Genomic DNA, 24,268 nt, shown 5'->3' on the forward strand with positions numbered 1-24,268 from the left:
GCCAGAAGAGGTTCAGGTTGGACATCAGGAAGAATTTCTTCACTGGAAGGGTGGTCAGGCATTGGAATAGGCTGCCCAGGGAGGTGGTAGAGTCACTATCCCTGAAGGTGTTCAAGAATTGACTGGACATGGCACTTAGTGCCATGGTCTAGTTGACAAGGTGGTGATCAGTCATAGGTTGGACTTGATGATCTTTGAGGTCTTTTTTAAACTTAATGATTCTGTGTTTTTGTGGTTTTGGAAAAATGAAGCCCCACTTGCTAAGTTGCAAAAAAAGTCACAAAGCTCCTCGTTTCACATAGGATTACTACAATCACTTGCAGCAAAGGACAAGAAAAAGGATGCCAAGTCTTTGTAGGAAAGTGTCCTGGTCTATAGCAGTAGATTGAAAACCCAGCAGTAAAGAGGCTATATATTTATTCTGATTGCTTGCAGCCTCTGCTCCAGAGCACTGCCCTTTGAAATGCTGACTCGTCTAGTTTAGGAATATTGTTGACAACAAAACTATTACATACAATGAAAAAAACCAGATATATTTAATCAGCATCCCTCCAACATGTAAGTACAAGTAAAAAAATCTCATGCTGTTTTCTCACATATGCTAACATGCCACTTACCCTGCCTTTGCAACACTGATGGTTTGTTGCTCCATTGCCTCATGGATACTGGTTCTGTCATGTTCTTTGATACTATTGAACTCATCAATGCAACAGAGGCCTCCATCTGCAAGCACCAGTGCTCCAGCTTCCAAATTCCACTCCCCAAATTCCTTTACAGCAGTCACTGTCAAACCTGAAGAATCAAATAATTCAGTCAGTCTCTTCCTTAAAATGCAGGAGTGAACTTGAGTGAAAGAAAGTGACCCAGCACAGTGGCTTGAGCCATGGACAGATGGCAAATCAGCAGGGAAGCTCCATCATGTACTTCTACCACGTAACTTAACTCACTTTATAGGTACCAGCAAGCAATCCCACTAGTACTGAGGGAGGTTAGCCTGGAGCTGTGGAGCAGATTCTGTTAAGCTTCCCATGTTTGGATTATGACTTGCTTTAGGACTTCTCTAAATGAAGAAAAGGGATTCTTCTAGGGTATGAAGACTAGATCTGTCAGATCATACTGAAAACTGGGGCAAAGATTGCAAAGATTGCAAAATTATAGAACAGATCCATTCAGGTCCTCCTCTTCATCAGCTACTAAGACGGACAGAAATTTTGGATCTGCAAAGCAAAATTTGGAAAAAAAATAGATTGACAATAGAATGACAATTTAACTCATTTAAGTCATTCAACTCATGGCCCCAGAAAGTGGAGTCAAATTCTTCCCTTAAGCTAAAGAAATTAAATTTCTTTAAATTTTTTTGGTTTCCTCTAAGCATTAAGCAAAAACGAAAACGCAAAGGATGAAATGGGGGAAGAAATAATAGCAATAATAATAATAATAATAATAATCATAATCATAATCATAATTTCCCAGTAAATCTATACATGGTAAAACACTGGGCGGAATGGCAAGTCAAAACCCCCGCACAACTGTGGAAACAGGCACACATTAGCAAGTATGTGCAGCTCCCTCCAATCCTTCTATTCCCTATTTCCCAGCTTCTTCTCTATCTTTAGCCCTTCTTTTTCACTCCAGTATTCAGCTCAAAATATCCTAGTAGTTGACAAGCTGAAACCAGCCTAAAATCTCCTGGAACTCTATGGGAAAACCAGCACAAGGATCCCTCGCTACCTCACCATTTGGTTCAAGGCTGCAAAGACTCTCATCACTGTGCAGCCCACCACAGTGCCTATTTGTTTGCAAATGACCACCAAAAAATTACCGGAATTAAATGCTTCCTGCTAACTTTATGTGTACTTCAACTTGTAGTAAGGAATCTGCTCCACCGTGTCCAGTCTTTCCCAGTTTTCCTGGACACCGTGCCCAGCAAGGTGGGCACTCAGTCATATAGGAGAAGTATGGAAACACAGAATACTGGGCAGTACTGGAGCCTGGCCGCGCATTTATTTCTGAATGCTCTGCGGTGGGGGTACACAAGTCGCACCCTGGGAGCCGTGGGCAGTTTCTGCTGTCCCCCCGGGTCGTGAGGGAGGTCACTGGCACTGCAGTGCTGTGTCACCCTGCCCCGTGCTGTCCCCAGCGCACAGCAGCCCTGAGATGGCCCCTCCTGCAGGAACCCCACGAGATGGCTTCCCCCGCCGCACACAGGGCCCTCCCGCTGGCCGTGCTGCCACACAGGCAAAATGGCCCGTCTTGGAGCTCTTCAGGGTACCCAAGCCTTCCACAAGCAGAGGAAGGGGATGGCTTCCTGACAGCACGGCCGTGTGACGGGCACGCTTGTGCCCCTTTGGGTGGCCTGTCCAGCAGCAGCGCTCGGGGCCGTGCAGACAGCCCGCCCTGCCCGGGGCACCCAGCACCCCAGCAGCAGGCCCTGCTTTGCTCAGGGGGCTCCCCAGCCAGCCAGCTGCTGTATCCCAGCATGGATATCCCTTGCCATCAGCCAAGAGGTCACTGCCATGGGCTGCAGGCTCGGGCTCATGAGCCTGGCACCAGGGCCAGCCCTACTGCCCTGAGCCGGGGGTGCTCCTGGCACCCGGGACCCCACCAGCACCCAGCACAGAAACAGGAAAAAGAACCCATCAAACAAAGCGTGCCAAAACCCCAAAGAGCTGAAACGGCCCCAAACTGAACGTGCCCCTTGGCACGTGGTGCAGTCCCACAGGCAAGATGCTTTAGCCTGTAAGTGAATCACTGCTTTAATTCTTAGGGCATGCTGAAAGTTTAATGCACCTTCCTGCTTGATTAGACTAGTTTTGTGCATTCTGACAGTAAAAGTGGTTGTTTTGAGAGGTGCTGGAACAATTGCATCATGAGTGCAGGACTGAGTTTTCCACTCTTCCCAAGCAGTCAGCTGTTTATACAATACTGCACAATCTTTGCATATTAAAAAAACACTTAGGATTGTTTCAAACAATTCTGAATTTTCCCTTTTATAAATATGATTAAATAAAGCTTTAAAACTAATTCTAGTTGCAAGCAGTTTCTCTTGTTGAAATACAGTGCTTCTTTAACTTTTTGCTTGAAGTGAATGGACAAAAGATTAAGTTTTGTTCCTGTTCTACCCATGGTTCTAATTTAGTTATGGTATTTTGCCCTACTATTCTTCCAGCCTCCATTTTCAGCTTAAGGCACTTTCCAAGCTGGATATAGTCTTACATTGTTTACAACTTGCAGAGGGTGAACATTTTGAAAGGAAATTAATTTCTTCTTCATCCCATATGGTTCACAACTTTAAGCATATGCTGACAAAAGAAGTTATCTTCTATATATGAATCTAAAGCTTATCCATTTTAATAAAAGTTATTGTGATAGGCAGGATAAATAATAGTCCCATAAGCTATATGCCAGCAATTGAAATAAAGTCACATCTTAGGACTTCGTTTTTTCCTTTAAATAAAATCACTGCAAGGCAGCAGCTTTGGAAGTAATGTACAGAGTTCCTCTCGGTCACGAATGGAGACCTGACTAGCTGCGTGATGAGACCTTTCCTCCTGATTTTCCCCTTGCCTGGATTTTAATCTCCTTCATGCATACAGGAGGAAAAAAAAAAGTAAAAAGAAAGAAAAGGCTATTGATAAGCTCTCGGTCCCTTTCCCGCAAATCAGAGACGCAGACTCCACGGCTCTCCCCAGCCCGCCCGGATCATCCCCGCCCAGGCCCCGCCCCCACATGCCCCGCCCCTCACAGGCCCCGCCCCCTCCGCCCGTTGGCCGTTGCCGGCGCGCGCCGGGAGGGGGCGCTGCGGCGGGGGCGGCGCGGGGCGGGCGCGCGCGGAGGCCGCTCTGGCCGGCGCTCGGTGCCCGCCGTGCCCGCGGAGGGAGGGCCCTCGCCCGGCGAGTGGCCAATCCGGGCGGGCGCTGGCGGCGAGCAGGGGCAGAATGGGCTGTAGTTGAGCGAAATAGGGAAAGCGGCGAACAGTGTGGAGCGTTCCCCGGTGTAAATAAAAGGGGGGGGCGAAAGGAAAAAAAAAAAAAAAAAAAGTTTGTGGAAGTCGCCGCCCTGCAGCCTCGCTCGGGCAGCGGCGCGGGGGCTTGTGCGGCGCGGGAGCCCGGCACGGAGGACTTTAGTGCGCGGCGTTAACACGCTCTGCCTATTGTTTGTGTTTTTTTTCCAAAATATGGCAAAGGTTCAGGTGAACAATGTAGTGGTGTTGGATAATCCTTCTCCTTTCTACAATCCTTTCCAGTTCGAAATCACATTCGAGTGCATAGAGGACCTGTCTGAAGGTGAGTAGAATTTTTCTCCCCGATACGGATTTTGCAACCCTGGGCTCTGAGCTCGGGGCATTTAAGGCTTAAACTTTGCACAGGCCTGCGCCTACAATTTAACAGTCTCTCCACCTCGGCCGCATCGCCGTGCCGAGCCGAGGGGATGTGCCGGCCGGCCGAGGGGATGTGCCGCTCCCGCCGAGCCCGGCGCCGGGGAAAGTTGGCGGCGTCCGCCCGGTCTGGGTGCCGAGCCGGGCCCGCCGCCTCTCCCCGCCATCGGCGAGGCGGCGAGCTGCCGCAAGTTGCGAGGAACTTGTTAGAGTGGAGGTAGCCATGTTGCCAGCTTTGTGTGTGCGTGGGGGGAGCGAGCGGGAGAGAGGAGGGTTGAACCGGGCTCGGCGGCCGCGCATCCCCGCGGGCACACGGGATGCTGCGCGGTTGGCCCCGGCGGTAGTCGGAGCGCGGAAAACGCTCCGCGGGGATGCGTTTCGCTGGCCTCGTGCTCCATTTTAATACGGGGGAAAAAAATAATTAAAAATCACGGTGGAAGGCAGGGGCGGGCAGGCTGGCTGGCTGGCCCCGCATGCCGGCACCAGACAGCCGCGCTAGGTGCGCGGGGCCGCGGGCATGGCTCGGAGGGGAGCGCTGGCTGCGGGAGCCCCGCCGCGGGGGAGGGGGCCGCCCGCCTGCCACTATTTTTGGAAGTCACTCGAAAGTTACAGGGAGCCGCTAGCGGGTGGGGGGCGGCCCCGGCCTTGCCGCTCCACGGGGACCCCCGTCCTGAGCCGGGGCCGGGGCCGCCGCCGCGCTCCCACCGCGCTCCCGCCTTCCCCCCGAGTCGGGCGGGCCGCGAGCCGCCCTCGCCCCGGCCGCGCTCCGCAGCGCCGCCCCCCGGCCGGCCGCGGGACGCGCCCCGAGAGGCCGCGCGTCGCCCCGCGGGCGGGAGTTTCGAACGGCTCGGGACGAGGGAAGGAATGCGGGGCGCTCCTGCCCGCCGGCTGCTGCCCCGGGAGCAGGAGGAGGCCGCCCGGCTGGGCTGCCTGTGAGCGGGAGAGGACACTGCCTGGCCGGCACTCGGAGGAGCTCAGCGCCGCCTGCTCGCCAGAGAGCCCTGCGGGCGAAGGGGCGAAGGCAGGGCTGAGAAGGGGAGTTGCGTGCTGTCCTGGCGAAGGTGCCCTGGCAGGCTCGTTATCGCTGCATTTCTTTTTAACTCGTTTCACCCCGCCTGCCTCTGCAGCGGCGCGTACTCGTGCGTGCCGGCGGGATGGTGACAGCGCGGGGAGGGAAGGAGGGAGGGACGGAGGGCCGCCGTGGCGGGAACTTCGGAGGAAGTCTAGCCTGAGCCAGGGCTTCCTCTAGGCCTCCTCCGCCCGTCTCCTGCCTTCCTGCAACTGACCGACGCACTAGCTGGAGCTGTGCTCCAGGCCCGTAGCCTCATTTCTGGCTGCATCTCTCCGGTTAGCCTGGCCCCATGGTCCGAGGTGCAGCATCGGACCCCCTCCGTGGCAACTGCTATGGCAGGTGGCAGTGCCCATCACAGGGGCTCCGTGCAAGATGTTAGGCTTTTCCTTCCACTTGTGCACAGCTGTGTGTCATGTGCTCCTCGCACTCAGGATTTATGTTAAAGTTAATACTGGACACGACTGAACAGTCATGATGAGAAAGAATTATAGATGGTCCAGTGCAGAATTCTCAGTTCCTTTCCCCCACCAACATACAAGTTAGACTGTAGGATAAATTGGGGATGAACGCTTTTATCTTTCACAATTTTAAAATAAGGTTAAATACAGCCATTGTATACTTGATGAAAAGTAATTTCTTTAGCTTTTCTGTGCTAATACATCTGTTAACTGTGCTGTTTTCACCCTGTCCTCTGCAACACTGATCCTAAAACTGAATCCATGAACTCTAGCCCTCTCCTTCCTAAAGCTGTCGTTCTGTATCAATACACTTAACATTTAAAATCTATTTTTTAAAAAGTCTAGTTTTAGTACTAAATACTAGGAGTTGTTTAGAATAAGTTTTATACTGTTCTCCTAGGATAATGGCACAGGATGGTGTGATAGTCTTAAGCAATTTAGCCTAAAAGTACTCACTTCTTGTGAGTAGTAATTTGTCCTGAGACGCAGACAAGAAAATTCTTTAATTAGCCTGGATGAGTACCCTGCAATACTGGCAACAGCTAGTACTTCATGCTTAAAAGGTAAATAAAACCTCTAGGAAACTGCTATGTCCTACAGAGGAGTAAAATCTCTTCCCAAGCCCTGTTTATTATGATAGTTAAGCTTGCAAAACCTGCACTGATGGTAAACAAAATAACCAGGAAGAATTCGCTAATGAGGAAAGAGGGTTGCAATCTCAAAGCAGTTAAGTTTGTTCAAGTGCTATTTTTTTCTATGCTTAAATTCCATTCCTGCATGCAGAAACTGAGGCAGACCTTTGGATTTTGCTGAGTGTACTAATCAAGTTAATGCAATAGCTTAATAGCTTACAGGTTTGTGCTTTTGCAAAGGCAGTCAGTACATTGTTAACAAGGCGGGTAAAAAAAAAATACGCCATGTAAGTTTTTAAGGTACAGTTCGGAAACAACACCTTAATTAAGAAGTGTTTCAGTGTTTTGTAATGGTGGTCTTTTTTTTACCTCTTGTTTTAATAACCCCAGAATGACTTGCAAGATTAGTTTCATACGTGTGAATAATACTGTTTTTGAACCAAAAAGGGAAGGTGAAAAGCTGACCCAGGAAGAGCTAATTTGGGATAATATGCAGTTTCAACTTGAAAACATCTGTGGGGGAGAGGCTGAGTTAGAAAAAACTGAATTGTAATAAATGTTGGGGTTTAGTGCATGGCTTTAAGAAGAAAAATGCTACACTTTCTATATTTTTTTCCTATAATTCTGTTTCAGGATGTAGATAAGATCCAAGCGTCACTATCTTTAAGAATATGGCCCAGTCATGCTGTCACAGTTTTATGTAATTTCCTGGTAATACAAGTTATGCATGAAGGAGTGGGGGTATAAACTTAGTGTGCCTGGAGTTTACCGAGTGGGTTTCTTACTACTTGCCATAATCTGTGTAATTTAAGCTGTGAGGTGTGTATGTGAAAGGGGGGGGGGATTTGGTTTTGGGAGGCTAGTTGGTGTTCAAGGATGTGATGATTTGTAGGTATCATCCCTCTGCTGCTGCCATTCTGACAGACTTTGAGAAGATGCTCAACACAGGTCCCAGTTATTGAAAGGGCCCTGGTCTCTGTATAAATTTGAAAATTAACCTCACTGTGAAAAATACAGGCATTCCTGTGGTACAACTGTTTAGAGAGAGAAAGTGGGATGATCTGGTTCATGAGGACATGGTCAGGCATCAGTAAATTTCTCTGAGGAAGACAGGTCCTTGTTATTTTGGGCTTGTTGCCAAAGAAGTAATTTTAGGCAATGCAAAATGGTAAGATGGGCGAGAGTGGAAGATTCCTAACTGTAATGATAAATAATGTTTGTTTTTTCTTTTTTCCCTTTTTTTAAATGTAGATTTGGAATGGAAAATAATTTATGTGGGTTCAGCTGAAAGTGAAGAGTATGATCAGGTGTTAGACTCTGTTTTAGTTGGACCTGTTCCTGCGGGAAGACACATGTTTGTATTTCAGGTAAGTCTGATTTAGCCATTTCTAAAATAGTTGTGCTGATTTATTTAGGGATAACTGTATCCAACTAAGAGGCACTTGAAAAATAATGGTAAAAAAATACTGTAGTGAGTTACTACTCAGGTATGATATACCTCCCTTTAAAGTCTGTTCTTGAGCTTGTACTTCTTTCCCCTGATACTTCTTGTTTATATTTTTTTATTTGTGGTATCAATAATAACTGATAAAAGCACATTTCCCATAACTACTGGTAATTTTAACCAGTCTGGTTCATAATCAGCAGTGCCAGTTGCCTGGTTTACACCAGCACCATCAGGCTCACCTCTTCTGCCGCCGGTAGCAGTTTCAGACAATCAAGAGCACTAGGTTAATTTAGACAACACCTTCAGAGGATCAAGCCAACAAACTAATTGTAAAGCTCAGCCAGAACAATCAAGAAGTTTGTTTCTGTTTGGCTGAACACATGTTCAGCTGTGATGTTTGGCTGAGCATGCTATATCATAACAAAATACAGTGATTTCTAAAATAAAGATAGAAGTTCAGTGGTAAATGGATGATATTTAGGACACAAATGTGTAGATCAACACTGTGCAAAAAAGTCTAGAGCATGTGAGAGTCCTATAAAATACTGCTGTTGTAACCAAAAGCTAATGAGGAATAATGAAGGAAAAGTAAAGAGGGAAAGAGCAACACTAAGATGGCTTACTGGCCTGGTCTTGTTTCCATTTTAATTCAGTGAGAGGCAGAGGGAAAACCTGAAGTGGGCTTGTCTGAATTACTGCAGAAGCTTTCTTTTGTTTGGGATAAGTTTGTTCGTGGTGGTGGTTTTTGTTTGTTTTTTATTCAAAACTGTAATTTTTATTAAAATGAACACATATTTCTCTATGAAATACTAGATTTTTTTTCTTGTAAATTGACAGCAAACTCCATTGGATGAAAAATCAGATAGAAACAGTATGTCTTATTGTATAAGAACCCTGCTATTTTCCCAAATACTATAAACTCACTTAACTAATGGCAAACACATGCTGAAGTATGAGCATTAAAATCCAAAGTGCTGGTGAATACACTCCCTTATTTCTCATGGTTGCTGTAACTGGTTTAAAATAATATCAACATTTGTGAGGCATCCTGATCAATCCTGTAAGTTCCAGGAAAGGTAGTTTATTTGGCATTTTGTGGTGTGTGTTTGTTTATTCTGGGCCTTTTTATTTTGGCTTTTTACTTAAAGGACTGGCTTAAGGAATAGGATTGGACTGGAGGTTGCAGCATTTATCAACCACATACATGCAAATCAGTGTTGAAATGTTTCTGTTTGGTTTTGGAGCCAGGCCTAGTTCTTCTGCACTACAAATAAAGCAGATGTGTAACGAATCATCATTTATTAACAGTTTTTCCATTATCAAGCCATTATAGTTCATGGCATTAATTGGTCAGAAATAGGTGATGCTCTATTGCTCTCTGAGGGGCTACCTTGTGTTTGTGTGTTGGAAAATCAGCTGGCATGTGCATTTCTAATTTAAAAGATGCACTGTTCTTAATCAAAGGTCCAAAGATTCCTTGTTGGTTGTGATGGGAAAGAACAAGAAGCAGGTGCCTAAAAAAGGCATGTTTTAGCTGTATGATTGGGCAGGTCTCAAATTAAATTTAATGGTCTTGCAGTTTCTGTGGCATGGACTCAGCAATTGTATCCTGGTTATAAATGACATTACAGCTAAAATAGGAGGAGATGGGTAGAGATTTTGCTTAGATTGGAGTAGGGTCCTGTAAGAGATTTCTTCTGTTAAAATATCCTTTTTATTATGGAAGTATGGTTGGGTCTGAGTGTTATGCTTCAAAGGCTCTGGATTTCAGGTAAGGGTAGGACTAAGCTCATGTGTACACAGGAGGCTACCAAAACCCAAAGTGCTGCAATGCACTTTGCTGATGACTGAAGCAGCGTGGGATACAGAGAAAGAAACAAGCAAGGGAAGACAAGAATGGGGCAAAGCACAGAACTACAGGAGGCATGTGATACAAAGAAAAGAGACTATGTTCATGGGTAATAGCGTAAGGAAAGGACCTTAGGAGAGGAGTATAAAATTTCCAGATAATCTGCTGTAGATTTTTCTAGATAGGAAAATGGCTGAAATAGAAGCTAAAATGGAGTACCACACAGATAGATTGCCAAGGATGATAAAAATACCTTAGATGAAAAAAAGATGTGGGTCAGGTTGGGAATTCAGCCTTACAGGAAGATGGACAATTATTGTGATTTTCACACTTACAAAAGTAGCTTTTTGTTTTAAAACCCCAAAGTACTGCCTTTAAAAGGGTTTCAATAGTAAAGGCCCACAGTTTGGCTTGCTTGTTTCTAAATGCGAAGATACATGTAGTAAAACCTGATTCCTTCTCAGTTCTCTTGGGAATTTGTAATAAAATCACTTCTTTTTGAGCATATAAGGACATAAATAATTTACTGTCCTTAAGTGGGCATATAACCTTTGATACCTACTCTGCAGCAACAGCTATGTGAACAAATATCATGTGGAAAAAAGCAAGATAATTCAAGGCAACATACACACAGGCTGATTTAATAAAATTCTTATGTAATTTATAGCATAATAATGGCACATTAAGGCAGTGATTTCTATGCAAAAATTTATGTACTGCCTCTGCCCACCAAAATACCTGTTTGCAGATAATCTGCTTATGTATCATTTGGTCATACTAAGCTCTTCCTTTTTTCTTCCACCTGTATATGATCCTGAGTAATTAAGAGGTTTGACAAAAATAGGAAGTTGAAAATTAGAGAAAATGGTTCTAAACAGTCTTCAGTGTCTTTTTCATGCAGCAAAACAATGCTTGAGAGATAAGTGGGATTAGAACAGAGTATTTCCTTGGGTTCAGAACTGTGTCATAGGATATTACAAGACAGAAAATGACAGTGGGAACCTGGAAAACTAAGATCCTACATTAAAATGTGAGTTGAGTTTAATGGGGAGTTAAATGAAACATGGTCCTTTTGTTGCCCATTACTGTGGAGTTTGAAGTGATCAGTTATTTCTGGGCACTGTTAGAACAAGACTACTGAATTAATGATTCAATCTGTATTGGCAGTTCTTGTGCTTTCCTCAGGCTTCTCCACTTTTTCTGCTCCTTGGCCATCTTTTCCATTGCCCTCTGGTAGTTGTAAAGCCATTCACAGTCATTTTCTATTTCCTTCAGGGCTGGAGGAAGATGAGTTCTACCTGATTCCCAGGTTTCTTCTCCTCCCTTTGGTGTATTTCTACCTGAGAGGTCTGACCCACCTAATTCTTCTGCAAAGTGCCTACAGCTTCTCACAAAAAGCTAGACTAGTTTGAAGGCTTAGAATTGAAGTGGCAAAGAGTAGACGCCAATGCTGCATGAGCAGCAGCTTCCAAATTTCACCATGCTGGAACATATTCCTACTTTTCTGTAGTATTTATGAGAGGAATAACAGGAATTAATTCCATTCATCCTCTGTCACTAGGCAAGGTTTGTTGCACCCAAATAATCTGAACACACGTTAACACTAACTTGTTCTCACAACATGGGTATACATTGTTGACTTCAGAGCTTCACGTGGAATTGTAAATATGAAGCTGTTTTACTATGCCTGGATTGCTGTTACTTTAAATCCTGAAGCAGACTCAGGCATTACATTTTATCAATAGATGTGGTAGTTAGGAGGCATTTTAGGAGACTGATGTAAGGCACATTTTATGAGGTAAATTTTATTGATACGTAACTGCAGCTATGGTAAGTAAGGACATTGAGGAAGACTGAATCATTTGCTTATTAATTAAGTTTGCATACTGGCTGAAAATGTTCATCTGTCTTGGAGAGATGGTGCATTACACTGCATATATTTTAGTGAACATGGGTATTAGGAATGAAGCTAGAGATAGTCCTTCATTTCCTTCCCTGGAAATCTGTGGAACAGCTCAAACCTTATCATAGCCTGTCCCTTTTCTTGCTGAAGTATAATTTGCAGTCTGTAGCTTCAAGGATTTAGTCTTAAGAGCACACATGCTGACCAATTCAACCTTGAGGGTGTATGAGGAAAATAATCTTGCTCTACTAGATTACCAAGATGGGCTGGAGAACTGTGGCACTGTAGAACTGGAGTAATGTTGGAACCCCTGTCTGAACAATGGTTTAGCTGGTCATATATTTAAAAGGATTTTTGGATCAAACCTGGCCAATCACTATGAGAAATGTCTGCAAACAATTTTACTGTATTCCAATTCTGTCGTTAGAGGATGGTGTTCTAAATCTAGGGTTGATGTTGTGAAAGCAGTATACTTTCTGGTTAACTTGAACAATTTTAAATATAGTCACTACTTAGCTGCTGAAACACACTACTTGAGATTCCCCTACTAGGTAGGCGTGTGCTATCAATTTTAATTTATTTTTCCCCTTTCACATTTAGGCTGATGCACCTAACCCAGGGCTTATTCCAGATGCAGATGCAGTAGGTGTAACAGTTGTGCTAATTACATGCACTTACCGAGGTCAAGAATTTATTAGAGTCGGCTACTATGTAAACAATGAATATACTGAAACAGAACTGAGAGAGAATCCACCAGTAAAGCCAGATTTTTCTAAGGTAAGGCATGTTTTATTTTAGTCATGTATCAGAAGTATGCTTATGAAAGAGGTTTTTAAGAAACAAACCAAACCCCAAGTGATTTCATAAAGTGCATGGAATGAGGCATCAAATAATGGAAAATACTTGGGAGGACTAACTAGAAGTGCCATGTAGTTGTCATAAATTCAGGTAATACTGAGAAACCATCAAAAATTTTCACCATCTTGAAGACTTGGCTGTACTTTCACACTGACTGTGAAATAAACCATTGGATTTATTTGCACCTGCACCACTGTTTACAAACTGGCTCTGTTCTTCAGAGAAACGGAATGATGTTTTTCTAGGCCCATCAACCTGGAAATAAGTTGTAGACATGTATTTACTACAGTTGTTACTCAGCTGTTCTAGTGTCAGAGCTACAGTTTGTGCAGAACTTTAACGAACAAACTGAGGAACAAATTAGGTGTACAATGAGAGAACATGGGTAGCCAGCCTGGTTGGATGATTATCTGATTAATGTCTAATTTGACAAAAGTATACACATAAAGTTATAAAAACTTATATCCTTCATGTTAACAAACCAGGACTGGAATTAACACATGAAGTGAATGTGAACATGTTTAACTTAATTTTCAGTGATGATACTAAGTATGTTCTGAAAATTACAGTAAAGTTTGAGGATTTTTAAACTTAGTTATGATACTATCTTCTTTATTTCTTTGACTTATAACAACCTATTTGTTATGTTGGTTGTCAATGCCAAAATGATGACTCTCTTTAAGCACTTGAATTTAGAATGCCTAGAACTACTTGTCTTCATTCTCTGTTTATATAAAGAGCTCTCATTGCTGCTATGGAAGAGAACAGCAAAAGCTATCATATATTTGCATACAGAGTCCTTAATGTGACTTGGGGACAAAAAAGGTTATTAAAGCAATTGATTAATTATTTGGTAAAAAGCTCTACTAGGTTCTGAAAAAGAAAGTCTTTTTAGTTCGCATAAGGGGTAAGGAAATACTTAGTAAGAGTACTACACTTTCTTGAAGAATAAAATTGACAAAGCAAACCTTTGCCATGATCGGTTGTAACTGTCACTGAGTGTCTGCTAGCACTAAGTTGCCATCCTCTGGGTAATTATATATAATTTTTCACCCCTTTTTCAAAAGAAAATCAGCTTTTTTTTTTCTTTTTCCTGCATACATAAACAAATGCAATATGTTTTCAAGGGAACATGAAGGCCAGCCATGAGAATAAGGTAGATGACTAATCATGTCCACTGCCAGAGTGTTAGTGCCTTCCAAATATAAATGTTTTTATTTTAAAACTTTGGTAGTTAAATCCTCTTAGTGAAATCAGTCTAAAGGATATGACTGTACTTTTAAATGAAGATGAGAAGTTGATGGAATTGATGGGTATTGCAAATACCATGAAGTTGATGCAAAATTAGATGAAGTACTGTGGTTTGCAAAATCCTTATGCAGGTTGAAGTTATTTGCTTTACTAAAAGCTGGATAAAATAATAAACACTTGCACTTTAGTTGTAGATCTCTTTCCCAGCCTTGCTTTGTGGAACAGTTAAAATAATCTCTTGAGAAAGTGGTTGTTTTGCTGAGTAGAATATTAGGGAAAATTAGTAAGTGGTGTACTGTAAGCACATTTCTGATCCATAGGTAGTAGCTATAGATTCACACTGATGTGAATTCCCTTTTTAAACAAGTTGTTTTATGCAAACAAGGCTATAGGGACTAAAAGGAAAAATCTATATGCATATATACTCCAGTTTGAGATGTACACATTACAATCCATATATTTTCTTCTTTCCCAGCTTCAAAGGAATATTTTGGCATCTAATCCCAGAGTCACAAGATTCCACATTAACTGGGAGGACAACACTGAAAAACTGGAAGATGCAGAGAGCAGTAACCCAAATCTACAGTCCTTGCTTTCCACAGATGCATTACCTTCAGCATCAAAGGGGTGGTCAACATCAGAAAATTCACTAAATGTTATGTTAGAATCTCATATGGACTGCATGTGACTAACCACCATCCTTTTGGTACTGTATATGTGTTAAACTGTAAAAACAACCAGAACTATTTCCTTCAAATTCCATAAGTAGGTAGTTGAAGCAATGTGAAGAACTTGTTTTAAAACATCCTGTAGAAAGTTTATAAAAAAAAAAAACAAAACAAAAAAACCCAAACAAACAGTATTTGAGCAGATTGTGAAATATAAATACAACTATTTTTAAGTAATTGCCTTTTTTTTCTAATGTGTTATTCTGTGTGGTCTAAACCAAACCTGATTAAAGTATATGCATTCTCTCCCCTCCCCCCTTACTTTGTAAACACTATTAAAAGCTAAAAAAAGTTTAAAAGTTAAAACATTCAGGCAAAATGAAGGAATAATGCCATGTCTTCATCTCTGCTATCCAGATTGCCAAATATAAAGTGCCCTTTAATAGCATCTTAAGAACAAAACTGTCATTAGATGAAGTGCAAAGAAAGAATCTCTTAATAACAAACAAAAAAGTCCAAAATTGTCCTTTTGCTCTGAAAGCAGACAGCACAGTATAATTTTAGGTGCAAGCTTCTTTTCCTTTCAAGGCACATAGTTGTTACTTAAAGCCTGCAATTTCAGATTTACCATCTGCTATCTTGGATTTTAGGACTTTTTTTTTTTTTTTTTTTTTTTTAAATCTCCTCCTGCTGCTGTTTAGTCTAACTGTGGTTTTGTTCAGGACAGCATTTCATGTGGATTGGGGTGGGTACCTCAGGAAAGAACCCTTTTTCAGCCCCCCTAATAGTATACACGAGTGGTTGGAAGGATGCATGCAATTACTAGATGATTCTAAGCCTCAAAAGCAGTAGTGTGAATATCCCAAATATGCTCTTCTGCAAGACTATTATGGATAACTACTGGCTAGTATGTTTACTTTCAGGCATGCTTTATTGTAGTTTTTTTTAGTAGTAGTAAGGAGCCTGGGTGTTTTTTCATTGTTTTTGAAACACCTGGAATTTTCAACTTCTCTGTTTTTTCTCTAGCCTTTAAGGCAAACCTAGTTACTGCTATAAACCCTGCTGTGGCAGGCCTGACACACTCAGGAATACATTACTTGCCCTGAAGAGCTTGCAGTGAGACATCCCTATTACCTGAGGCATCCTTGAAGATAAAAGGAAGTAAGCAGTAACCTGTAAAGACTCAAGACATTATTATGAGACTTAAGAATTTAGTTATTCCTTCCAACCCTCATTAGCCTTATTTCTGTTTGTTGTGCCTGTATGTGCAATTAAGTTGTAATCTGTCATACCAGATTACAGGAATATAGTTCTACTATTTACTAGTCACTGCCTAAATTGTAGGTTCTGGGCCTTCCAAAAAAGGGCAGATTTCTGATGATTGACAGTGTAGCTCTGAATGAAAATAGAATGCTTTCCATTCTCTTTCTGCATTCTCTAATGGGGATGAAGATGTCCCAGACAGCTGTTCTGTCTTTCCACATTACTAGTGAAATTGTCTGCATTTCAGATGTGTTTTTCAAACTGGAAAGGACCTGATGTGAATGTTTTTCTTGTATGGAAACTCAGCAGTACCTATCTGGAGAAGATGAATGAATTAATGAATTCCATTAATATTTGGAGTCCTAGTTCTAATATGTGCTCTTAACAACCTCTCTTTAATTGTTTCAAGTGATAACCAGAAATCTAGAAATATTAACACACAGTGGTATGACTTAACACAAATAACTGGTTCCTGGAGCTAGCAGTTACTTCACTTGAGAGCTGAAATTCAGTGAACTTTATCTTTGATTTTCAATTATATTGCAACTTTTAGGTCTGCAGTGACATTTTAAGATTCTTCATGCACTTTATGTTCTAAGTCTGTTTAAGATATCTCATAAATGTAAGCATGTAAATAACAGTTATCGGCTGAAGGATTGGCAGGCTTGTGACGTCTGCCTTGAATTAAGGCTACTGTAGTAGTATCTCAAACTCTTGCCTCTACTGAATATTCAAATGAAAACATGAGCCTAGTACAAGCTGTAACCAGAATTCATCCACTGGTAGCATGAAGGCTTTTTTGAAGCATATGCCACAAAGTGATGGAAGCAAACCGTTATTACTGCTATTGCAAAACCAACTACACCATTTAGTCAGCAAAACTATGTCACCCAGCAACCCAGTTAATTTAGAGGAAGGGAAAAGTGAAGCTCTGTTGTCAATCTAAAAAGTCATCTGTGCATGAGAACTTGGGTGCAATAAACTTCAGGCTTGACTGTGGCAGAATGCTGTAGAGTTTGGCCACCACCTTACCTAATACACTCATGTGGCCTGGATAGAGCTGGCTTACCCCAAGCAGGAAGAAGAATGCTATGCTTGGTGAAAAGCAGAGACTAACAACTCTACCTCATGATCGTTGCAAGATAAATGGCATTTCTGTGTGTTTTGAGAGGCTGGGTGCCTCAAGTCTTTGCAACTTTGTCTAAATCTTAGCAATCCATACACCCTGACTTCTGAGTATTGCATTTCTTGACAAAACCACATTCCAGAGACATAGAATTTGAGGAACCAACTTCCAGTCCCCCAGAGAATTCAGGCAATGTCACAGCACAAACTTAGTGGTATTAAAAGATAGAATGTATGTAGGGCATCTGTAAAGACTTGTCCCTGATCTCTGAACATTTTAGAACAGCAGGTTTGTGCATGTGACACAGCCAACCAGTGATGACAGCACAGCATTACAGTTTCAAGGTTGAAAATGTATTCACCTTACCACAAACCTTTACTTGCAGAGGCCACCAAGATGCAAAGGAATGCTACAGATTCTGCTGATAGGACTAGTGATGTATCTCACTGTGTTTTCATCTCAGACGGGCAGACCATTAGAAGACTGTCATAATGCTTATCAGAGGTTATTCATGTACAAAGAACCAAGTGGATCAGACAAGGTAACATGGATGAAAAATGTGTGCGGTTTTTATGTCTAGCTTGAAAAAAAGTTGTCCCTCAGCTTATAATCACTGATTTATTCAGGTATCACCTTCAATCCAAATTACTATGACCTGTAAATTTGAAGGATGGAAAATGGTTCCAGCTCTATCAAAATGGAGACTAATAAAATTTAATCTTTCCAGTGGCTTTACAAAGCTCCAATGAAAAAGCCAACCCTTACTACCAGTCTTCACCAATGAAGCAACTAAGAACTTCGCTACAACAATCACAGTAACTTAGTTTATGGCTTACCAGACACTATTATTGAAATGGGAGTCAAAGAAATCTGGTGATCTGACAGTCCATTATTTTCTTCGGAGTGCCTCAGCTGCTGGTTTTCTGGAAGTCAGTTCAGACTGAAACGTAGCCACTTGAAGCTAGACTGATCATCTGACATCTAAAAATGCTGATAGGAAGGAAAAAAGGAAAGACCCCGAGCGTGCTATGCGTGTATACTAGGAAATCCTCATTTATCAGAGACAGAAAAGGGCAAAGTTAACTAAATCTGGCTTCTGTTGGGACACCTGCAGATCCTTCACATACCTAACTACTCTACTCCTTATCCACAGCACAGTGGTCAGCAAGAGTACGGATTATCTTAATCATTTTGAGAGCCACAGAAGTTTGGTCAGGAAATTATGGGTTAATTGTTGCTGTGGTTGCTGGTTGGGGGGCCTCTGTTAAGTGCCAGCCAGGAAGATGCAGCAAAACTGACAACTACATGTAAGGGCTGGCAATGTGTGTGGAATTCATCTTCCTAGGCCCTCCCATCTCCCAGTTACAGTTCTGCTTCTTAAAAGCTGGTCTTGCAGTGTGTGATAATGAGAGAAGGGTTGGAGAAAGTGGATGGAGGGCTTTCTCCTTGATTTTTGATCAAGGCAAGAATGACACAAGGAGGAGCCAGCTGGAGGCATATGGAAGGCTTGCTTAAAGGCAACCAAAGGCTTGTACATGGAACTTAGGGAGTCATTTCAGGAGGAGATGGAAGGAGGATACACTTAAACATTTCTAGCTTAAGGTAATGCAGTTTTGGAGGCAGCACTGGATAGTCGGTGTCCAGGGCCTGAGGGGTGTGACTGCAGACAAGAGGAAGTCAGAGGAAGGAGGTGTGTGTGCGGCACAAGGGCCACACCAGATGCAGAGATGAAGAGACAACAGCTACATGTTACCAGCACTGATAAGAACTGGCTGAACTGAACTGGCAGAAACTTCTTTTGGAGTTCTTTGGTCTCCCTCCAAAACTCCCTTGGACCATAAGGCCAACCTTTCAAAATAGGGGTATCCTCTGGTCCTTTCTCACTAGGAAGATGGGGTTAGACCTACACTTACATGAACTGGAAAGAAGAAGGGGGCTTCACAGCATGGTAAAGGAAATGCTGAAGACATCTGTTCTCCATCCAAAAATCAACTGCTTGAAATGCCTGCCATTTCAACAGCAGGATGAAAATGTCTGATGAAGGCTGGCCTGGAGGTATTAGAAGTGTATAAGACCTGAAACTTTCAAACCAACATGACAAGATTTTGTTCCTGCAGTACTTCCCCTCCAATGTTAACTATGGACCTTCAGGTATTAAGATGTTTGAAAAAGCCAAAATTTTTGAAGGTCACTATCTCTTTGGCTAAATAATCTCTGTCATGCAGGTAGTCAAGGTAAGCTCTCTCAGGACAAAGCCGTTCTGGAACTGCATTATTGAGAAGTAATTAAGGGAACTAAAGAAAAGATGAGACATTGTTACAGATGGGGCATATCTGACAATGCTTGATCACAGCTTCAAATTTCATTCAACAAGTTTAGTAGACTTCCTATAGAGCTAAAACCTTTCCAGCTTGAGGCCCAGCTGTTGAAGGAGCAGCCAGTGAAACCATGCTCTCAAGAAAATATTTTCAGGTTACATACTGATAGAAAATACTTTGAGTTCATATAGAATTATAAACATTAAGGAAAACAATCCCATGGTAGAAGTGATGATCAGAGAAAAATGGCCTAGAGGCTGCATCTGTATTAATAACTATCAGGGACAAGATATGAATCCATGGTGGAGAATGGTTTCCTGGCACTACTTTGGCTTATATCAACTAGGGAAGGCATAGGGACAGCCTGGGGATCTACAGAGAGGGGAAAAATATCTCCAGTTTCAGTCTTGCATACCTCAGGATACTGACACCATATACTCTATTTATAACCACAGCTGGATGGCTCATGTCAGTGGCTTTGGATTGGTTTCTAATGGATCAGAAGAGAGACACCTGTAAGCAACTGAAGCCTGCCTAGCAGGGGAAGGCTTACTATGAAAGAAGAAAAGAGGGAGTTTCCCCTTGCATCAGTTCCCTTCAACGAAAAGAAAGGAAATCAGTAGCACACTGCTGTTGGCATGACATGGACGGTGTTAGACATGGCAAAATACCAGCAAAAAGGCAGTACTTGCAAGAGGCTTTGAGAGGCCAGAAGGGTGCATGTCACACAGCTCAGAAAGGCATGTTATACAGAGCTGGAGATCTGGAGAAACAGCTGATAGTCTCCCAGAATTTCAGGCAAGCTGTTCTAAATACAGTTCACGAAATTCTTTAAGCAATCCATCTGCAGAGGAACGCAGCACCAAACAAAATTTTCAGAAATTTGAACAGTAAAATATGCACAAGAAAGCAGCAGAATGACTCTGGCCCGGATGTCCACGAGCTCCAGACCTGCCAGCAGCTGGCACGTGTTGGTTCCTGTTGCACACCACTTGATCACTGCAAATCTCAAGCTCCAGAGGTAAATTAAATATTTTCTTACAAGTGATTATCTTATCTAACTATACATAAGCGTCACTGTGCCTCTGGGGACTGCAAAACAGTTTATTTAACTCAGTAGTAAGGTGAGAACCCCCAGAGAGATCTTGTTAAGCCTCCTTAAGTCTCTATCTTTATGGAAAACTGTGTATCAATTTCTAAAAATAAAAGGTAACTGAATGACTCCCTGTGATTCTCAGAAGAGAGAAAAGTCAGGGAGAATAAACCGGGTCTGTAAAAAAACCAGTATAGACAGAATAAAACAGTGGGACAGATGGTTCCCCCATCTTTCATTTACAGATCACAAAGTCCTACAGTGGTCAATTTTCTGCCATTGAGTTTTTGTGTGTGGGCTGGTCTGCCTGCCAACTGTCATTAAAGAGTTGTGGGAGGAACAAACCCCAGTTCCTCATGTAAGTCCTAAACTTTTACAGAATTTGCAATAGAAAATTTCTGCTGCTTGAAAGAAAGGCAACTTAATTAAACAAGTAAGCTCAGAAACTTATTCACTGAGTGGAGGTAAAGTTCTGGTTTTTTTTGAAACAAAGAATAAATTATCTGTCATTTGTAAGGGCTGTTTGCAGCAAGAGGACAACTTGAGCCTGTGGGTGAGACAGAAAGATGAAGGTCTTCCAAACCTTCATCAAGAAAGCAGTGTTTTCTCCTGGATCGTACTTTCTGAATCAGGTAAAACAGCACAGACTTTGTTTAGAAAGTTTAGGGGAAGGCAGGAACCTGACTGAAAGAGCAGAGGGCCAACAGCAAATTAAGCTGCAGGAGTTAGGTCAGTGTTTTCTTAAAATTCTGCTTGCCAATTCCAGTCACATCTGTATGAGTTAATGGGCTGCAGCAGGCACATAACACTGCAGGGGCACAAAGTATAGTGGATCTCCGAGCACACGATACCTAAGATAGACCGGGAAAGAAAGAATTTTGGCACAAGGAGTATGTTCGTTACCTAATATGCTGTCCTGGTACAAATAAATGCTTGTACAGAAAACCAAGTAAAACTCATATGATGCAGTTTGGGATGAAGAATTCTAATTCAATGCTTGTTAAAAAGCTTGTGTCCTAAAACAGCACCAGATGGATAAAGGGCACAAGGTATGTCAGTGCACACGGAATCTTACTAAAGACTGGTTAGATACCAACAGTTTTCTCTAAAAGAGGGACCCCTGCTTTCAGGAGTTTTTCAGGGTTTACCCAATCTCAGGTGTGTCTTTTGGCCTATGTGGACTGTAATCCCAGAGCCATCAATTAAATGCAATTCAGACTGCTTTTTATATACAGTAAGGAACTAGCTGAAAGTGAAACTTACAGATTTAATATTTGTACGCTGGAGGGAAGAATGTGCATTAGAACTGTCCTCTCACAGGAAAGCAGAAACTGATAATTCAAAGTGTTCAGTTACGACAAGGAAAGTAAAGCAGTTTAATAGCTCTGCAAACTAATTTGAAGCTTCTGAACAGAGAGCAAGTTGACAAAAATCGCTGTTAGGTACAAGCAGATTCATAAGACACTCCTTGCACAGGAAAAGAAAAAAAAAATAGCAACTGCAAAAACAACCAAACTCCTGGTCTAGAAATTAATACCTTAGTCCAGCAGTTCTAGCCATGGAAAGGTTCCCTGAAATTAAAGTAGGGTTAATAAGATTCCTTGCTAGGCACTCAAGTTTCCCTTGTGATAATGGTCCTGAAGAATTCTAAAGTAGAAATTTGGTGCTGCTGTCAGATTTTGGAAAAAAAGACTGAGAAGTTTTTTAAAAATAAGGAACATTTAAGTAAAATATAAATGATATAAAGGCCCAAGACAATCCTTTCATGAGATGAAACTTCATCTCCACACATCATTAGTGCACATATACTACAGTAAGCATATTAACTGCAACGTTTGTTTGCAGGGAAATGTCTCTGAACCTAGCCATCATGGCTGAGCTGGAAATCAGATCATGTGGAAGGTGACGCATGGGAGGGAGATGTGCTGAAGAAGGCAACAGCAACATCAGAGACTGAGAGCAACTGACACAGGAAATCACTACTTACAAAAATGGGCAAAGTCACATTGAAATACATGGCAAAATTTCACTCCAGGTCACTGCGAGTCCCCTAGCAAATCTGAAATTATCCAGACTGTTCTCAATTCCTTACACGGAACAAAAAGTGGAGAAAAGATTAAGCTAACCAAATTTTTCTCTCTGGCTTCTCTCCTATTAAGAGTTTGAATGGAAAGTCAGAGGCATATGTGTTTCATAACAAGTTCCCTGCACACAGGAGTGTATATGCTCAACATCATGTTCCACTTCCACAGCTATGGAAGTCTCAGTATATACATAGGCGTGGAACTGGGGAAGATTTATCCTCTGGTTCTCCCATGTACAAACAATGCTGTTTCCCAGACATAAAATGATAAGCAGCACTCTCTGAGAAATATTCAAGTTACACATGCTAGCTGAGACACTTGGATTTGACCCGAATTATTTTGTGATTTTTGAACATACAAGTAGTGTATTAATTTGTTCAAATAAAGCCACTGGCAGAAGTAATCTGACCCTGTACACTGTCCCCAGAAGAGCTTGCAAAGACGTCTGGCATTCAGAGCCAGGTGAGACCTAAATTTAACAAAAGGAAGAAAGAGAAAAAAGGAAAAAGAAGAAAAAAAACCCCACTTGCTCTCTCCAACCATTTTAAAGCCATCTTCATGAGTAAGAAATAATTCCTCAACACAGGGGTGAATATCCAGAAAGCAAACAGAAATCAAACTGGCACCCAGACAGAACACATAAAAGAACAGAAGAGAGGAGATTATCTGTTCAGGAGAAACCAAATGATGCTAGCTCATCACACAGTGTGAGCTCTGGAAAGATGTAATATTTGTCATAGCTGAGAAATGCTAAAAATACAGCTCCAGATCACTCTCTGCTAGCAAAGCACTGAGAGGTACTTCTGGATGAAGCTTGTGAGGTTCCCTGCTAGAAGCTCATCACAGTCTCATGGATACAGACAAAGGCCCAAGACTGCAGAGAGTCAGATCAGGCCTGATATGCCTCCACTGCAGTTCTCTGCTTCAACTGTCATAACAACATGAGCACATATGTTCACATACATAGAAGGCTTCTATATAAACATACCTGAGTGAAGAGATAACCTGTTACAGCTGAAGAAGCACATACCTGCACTTGTAGATCCAATTCCTGCTGTAAGCACAGAGCGTGGCATAATCTTAACTGCATACTTGAGGAACTGAGATTTCCCTGTACCTGGGTCTCCAACTAACAGAAGATGGGATTCACCTTGGGGCAAAAGAGTGAGGTAGGAGTAGACAGTTCATATACAGACAAATATCAGCACAAAATGCTCAGATTAGATAGTATTTGTCATATTCATCTAAAATTTAGCACAATATAAAAATTAAAATATGTAATTCTCCACTATTTATTTGGTATGATAAATACATTGTTTAATAAAGTTGTGTAGACAAAAATATTTACAATGAAATATTTGTGAAGTATTAGCAGGTATTTGATACACTTCCTGTAGTGAGTTCTTACATTTTAGAATGCTCATTTCTCAGACTCAGCTCATTCTTGAATATGAAACAGAAGGATACCAGGCTTTAGTTACCATTCCACTACTCAGTTATATATATTATTGCAAAATGGACTAATAAAATCAGCAGGTTGTTTTGCTTAATTAATTCTTTGTCAACAGTTAAATAACTCTAATTTCATAACAATGAAATTAGAGAAGTAAATAATTTGGCCGCTACAACGTCAATAAAATGCTCTAAATTTTTTTCACTGTTTTCTACAGAATACAACTTTAATTCAGATATAAAGTCTATAATCTTATTCAGCTTTTGGAGCATTAAGAAAATCCTGTATTTGTATGCAGAGACATACTTTTTAAAATTTTCGTGACCTACATAGATTACGACCTGTGTACCACCTGGCACATGGCATATTTGCCATCTAATAACAACAGAAGGAAAATCAGCAGGCAGGTAACTTG

General features: G+C 41.9%; 2 protein-coding genes across 2 annotated transcripts in view; one reads left to right on the forward strand and one right to left on the reverse strand.

Moving 5' to 3' along the window:
• MCM9 (minichromosome maintenance 9 homologous recombination repair factor) overlaps positions 1–24,268 on the reverse strand; it is a 47,432-nt gene that overhangs the window by 13,043 nt on the left and 10,121 nt on the right. Inside the window, exons 6-7 of the mRNA XM_062488759.1 lie at positions 23,431–23,550; positions 618–792 (exon numbers count right to left, since the gene is read on the reverse strand). Of these exons, the coding sequence (XP_062344743.1) occupies positions 618–792; positions 23,431–23,550 (295 nt within the window). The remainder of the gene's footprint in view (positions 1–617; positions 793–23,430; positions 23,551–24,268) is intronic.
• ASF1A (anti-silencing function 1A histone chaperone) lies at positions 4,128–15,359 on the forward strand. Its single transcript, XM_062488758.1, has 4 exons — positions 4,128–4,286; positions 7,792–7,907; positions 12,340–12,516; positions 14,324–15,359. Exons 1-4 carry the CDS (start codon positions 4,178–4,180, stop codon positions 14,534–14,536), a joined length of 615 nt encoding a protein of 204 aa, XP_062344742.1. The 5' UTR covers positions 4,128–4,177; the 3' UTR covers positions 14,537–15,359.

Source organism: Cinclus cinclus, chromosome 3 (genome assembly GCF_963662255.1).
Source record: "Cinclus cinclus chromosome 3, bCinCin1.1, whole genome shotgun sequence".
NCBI classification, from domain to species: domain Eukaryota; kingdom Metazoa; phylum Chordata; class Aves; order Passeriformes; family Cinclidae; genus Cinclus; species Cinclus cinclus.

What these genes read in the sequence shown, in the direction of transcription:
- ASF1A (XM_062488758.1), top strand. Translation starts at nt 4,178, where the DNA reads ATGGCAAAGGTTCAGGTGAACAATGTAGTGGTGTTGGATAATCCTTCT. An exon ending in CATAGAGGACCTGTCTGAAG is followed by an intron (nt 4,287 to 7,791) that starts GTGAGTAGAATT and finishes TTTTAAATGTAG; the next exon opens with ATTTGGAATGGAAAATAATT. An exon ending in TAAAGCCAGATTTTTCTAAG is followed by an intron (nt 12,517 to 14,323) that starts GTAAGGCATGTT and finishes CTTCTTTCCCAG; the next exon opens with CTTCAAAGGAATATTTTGGC.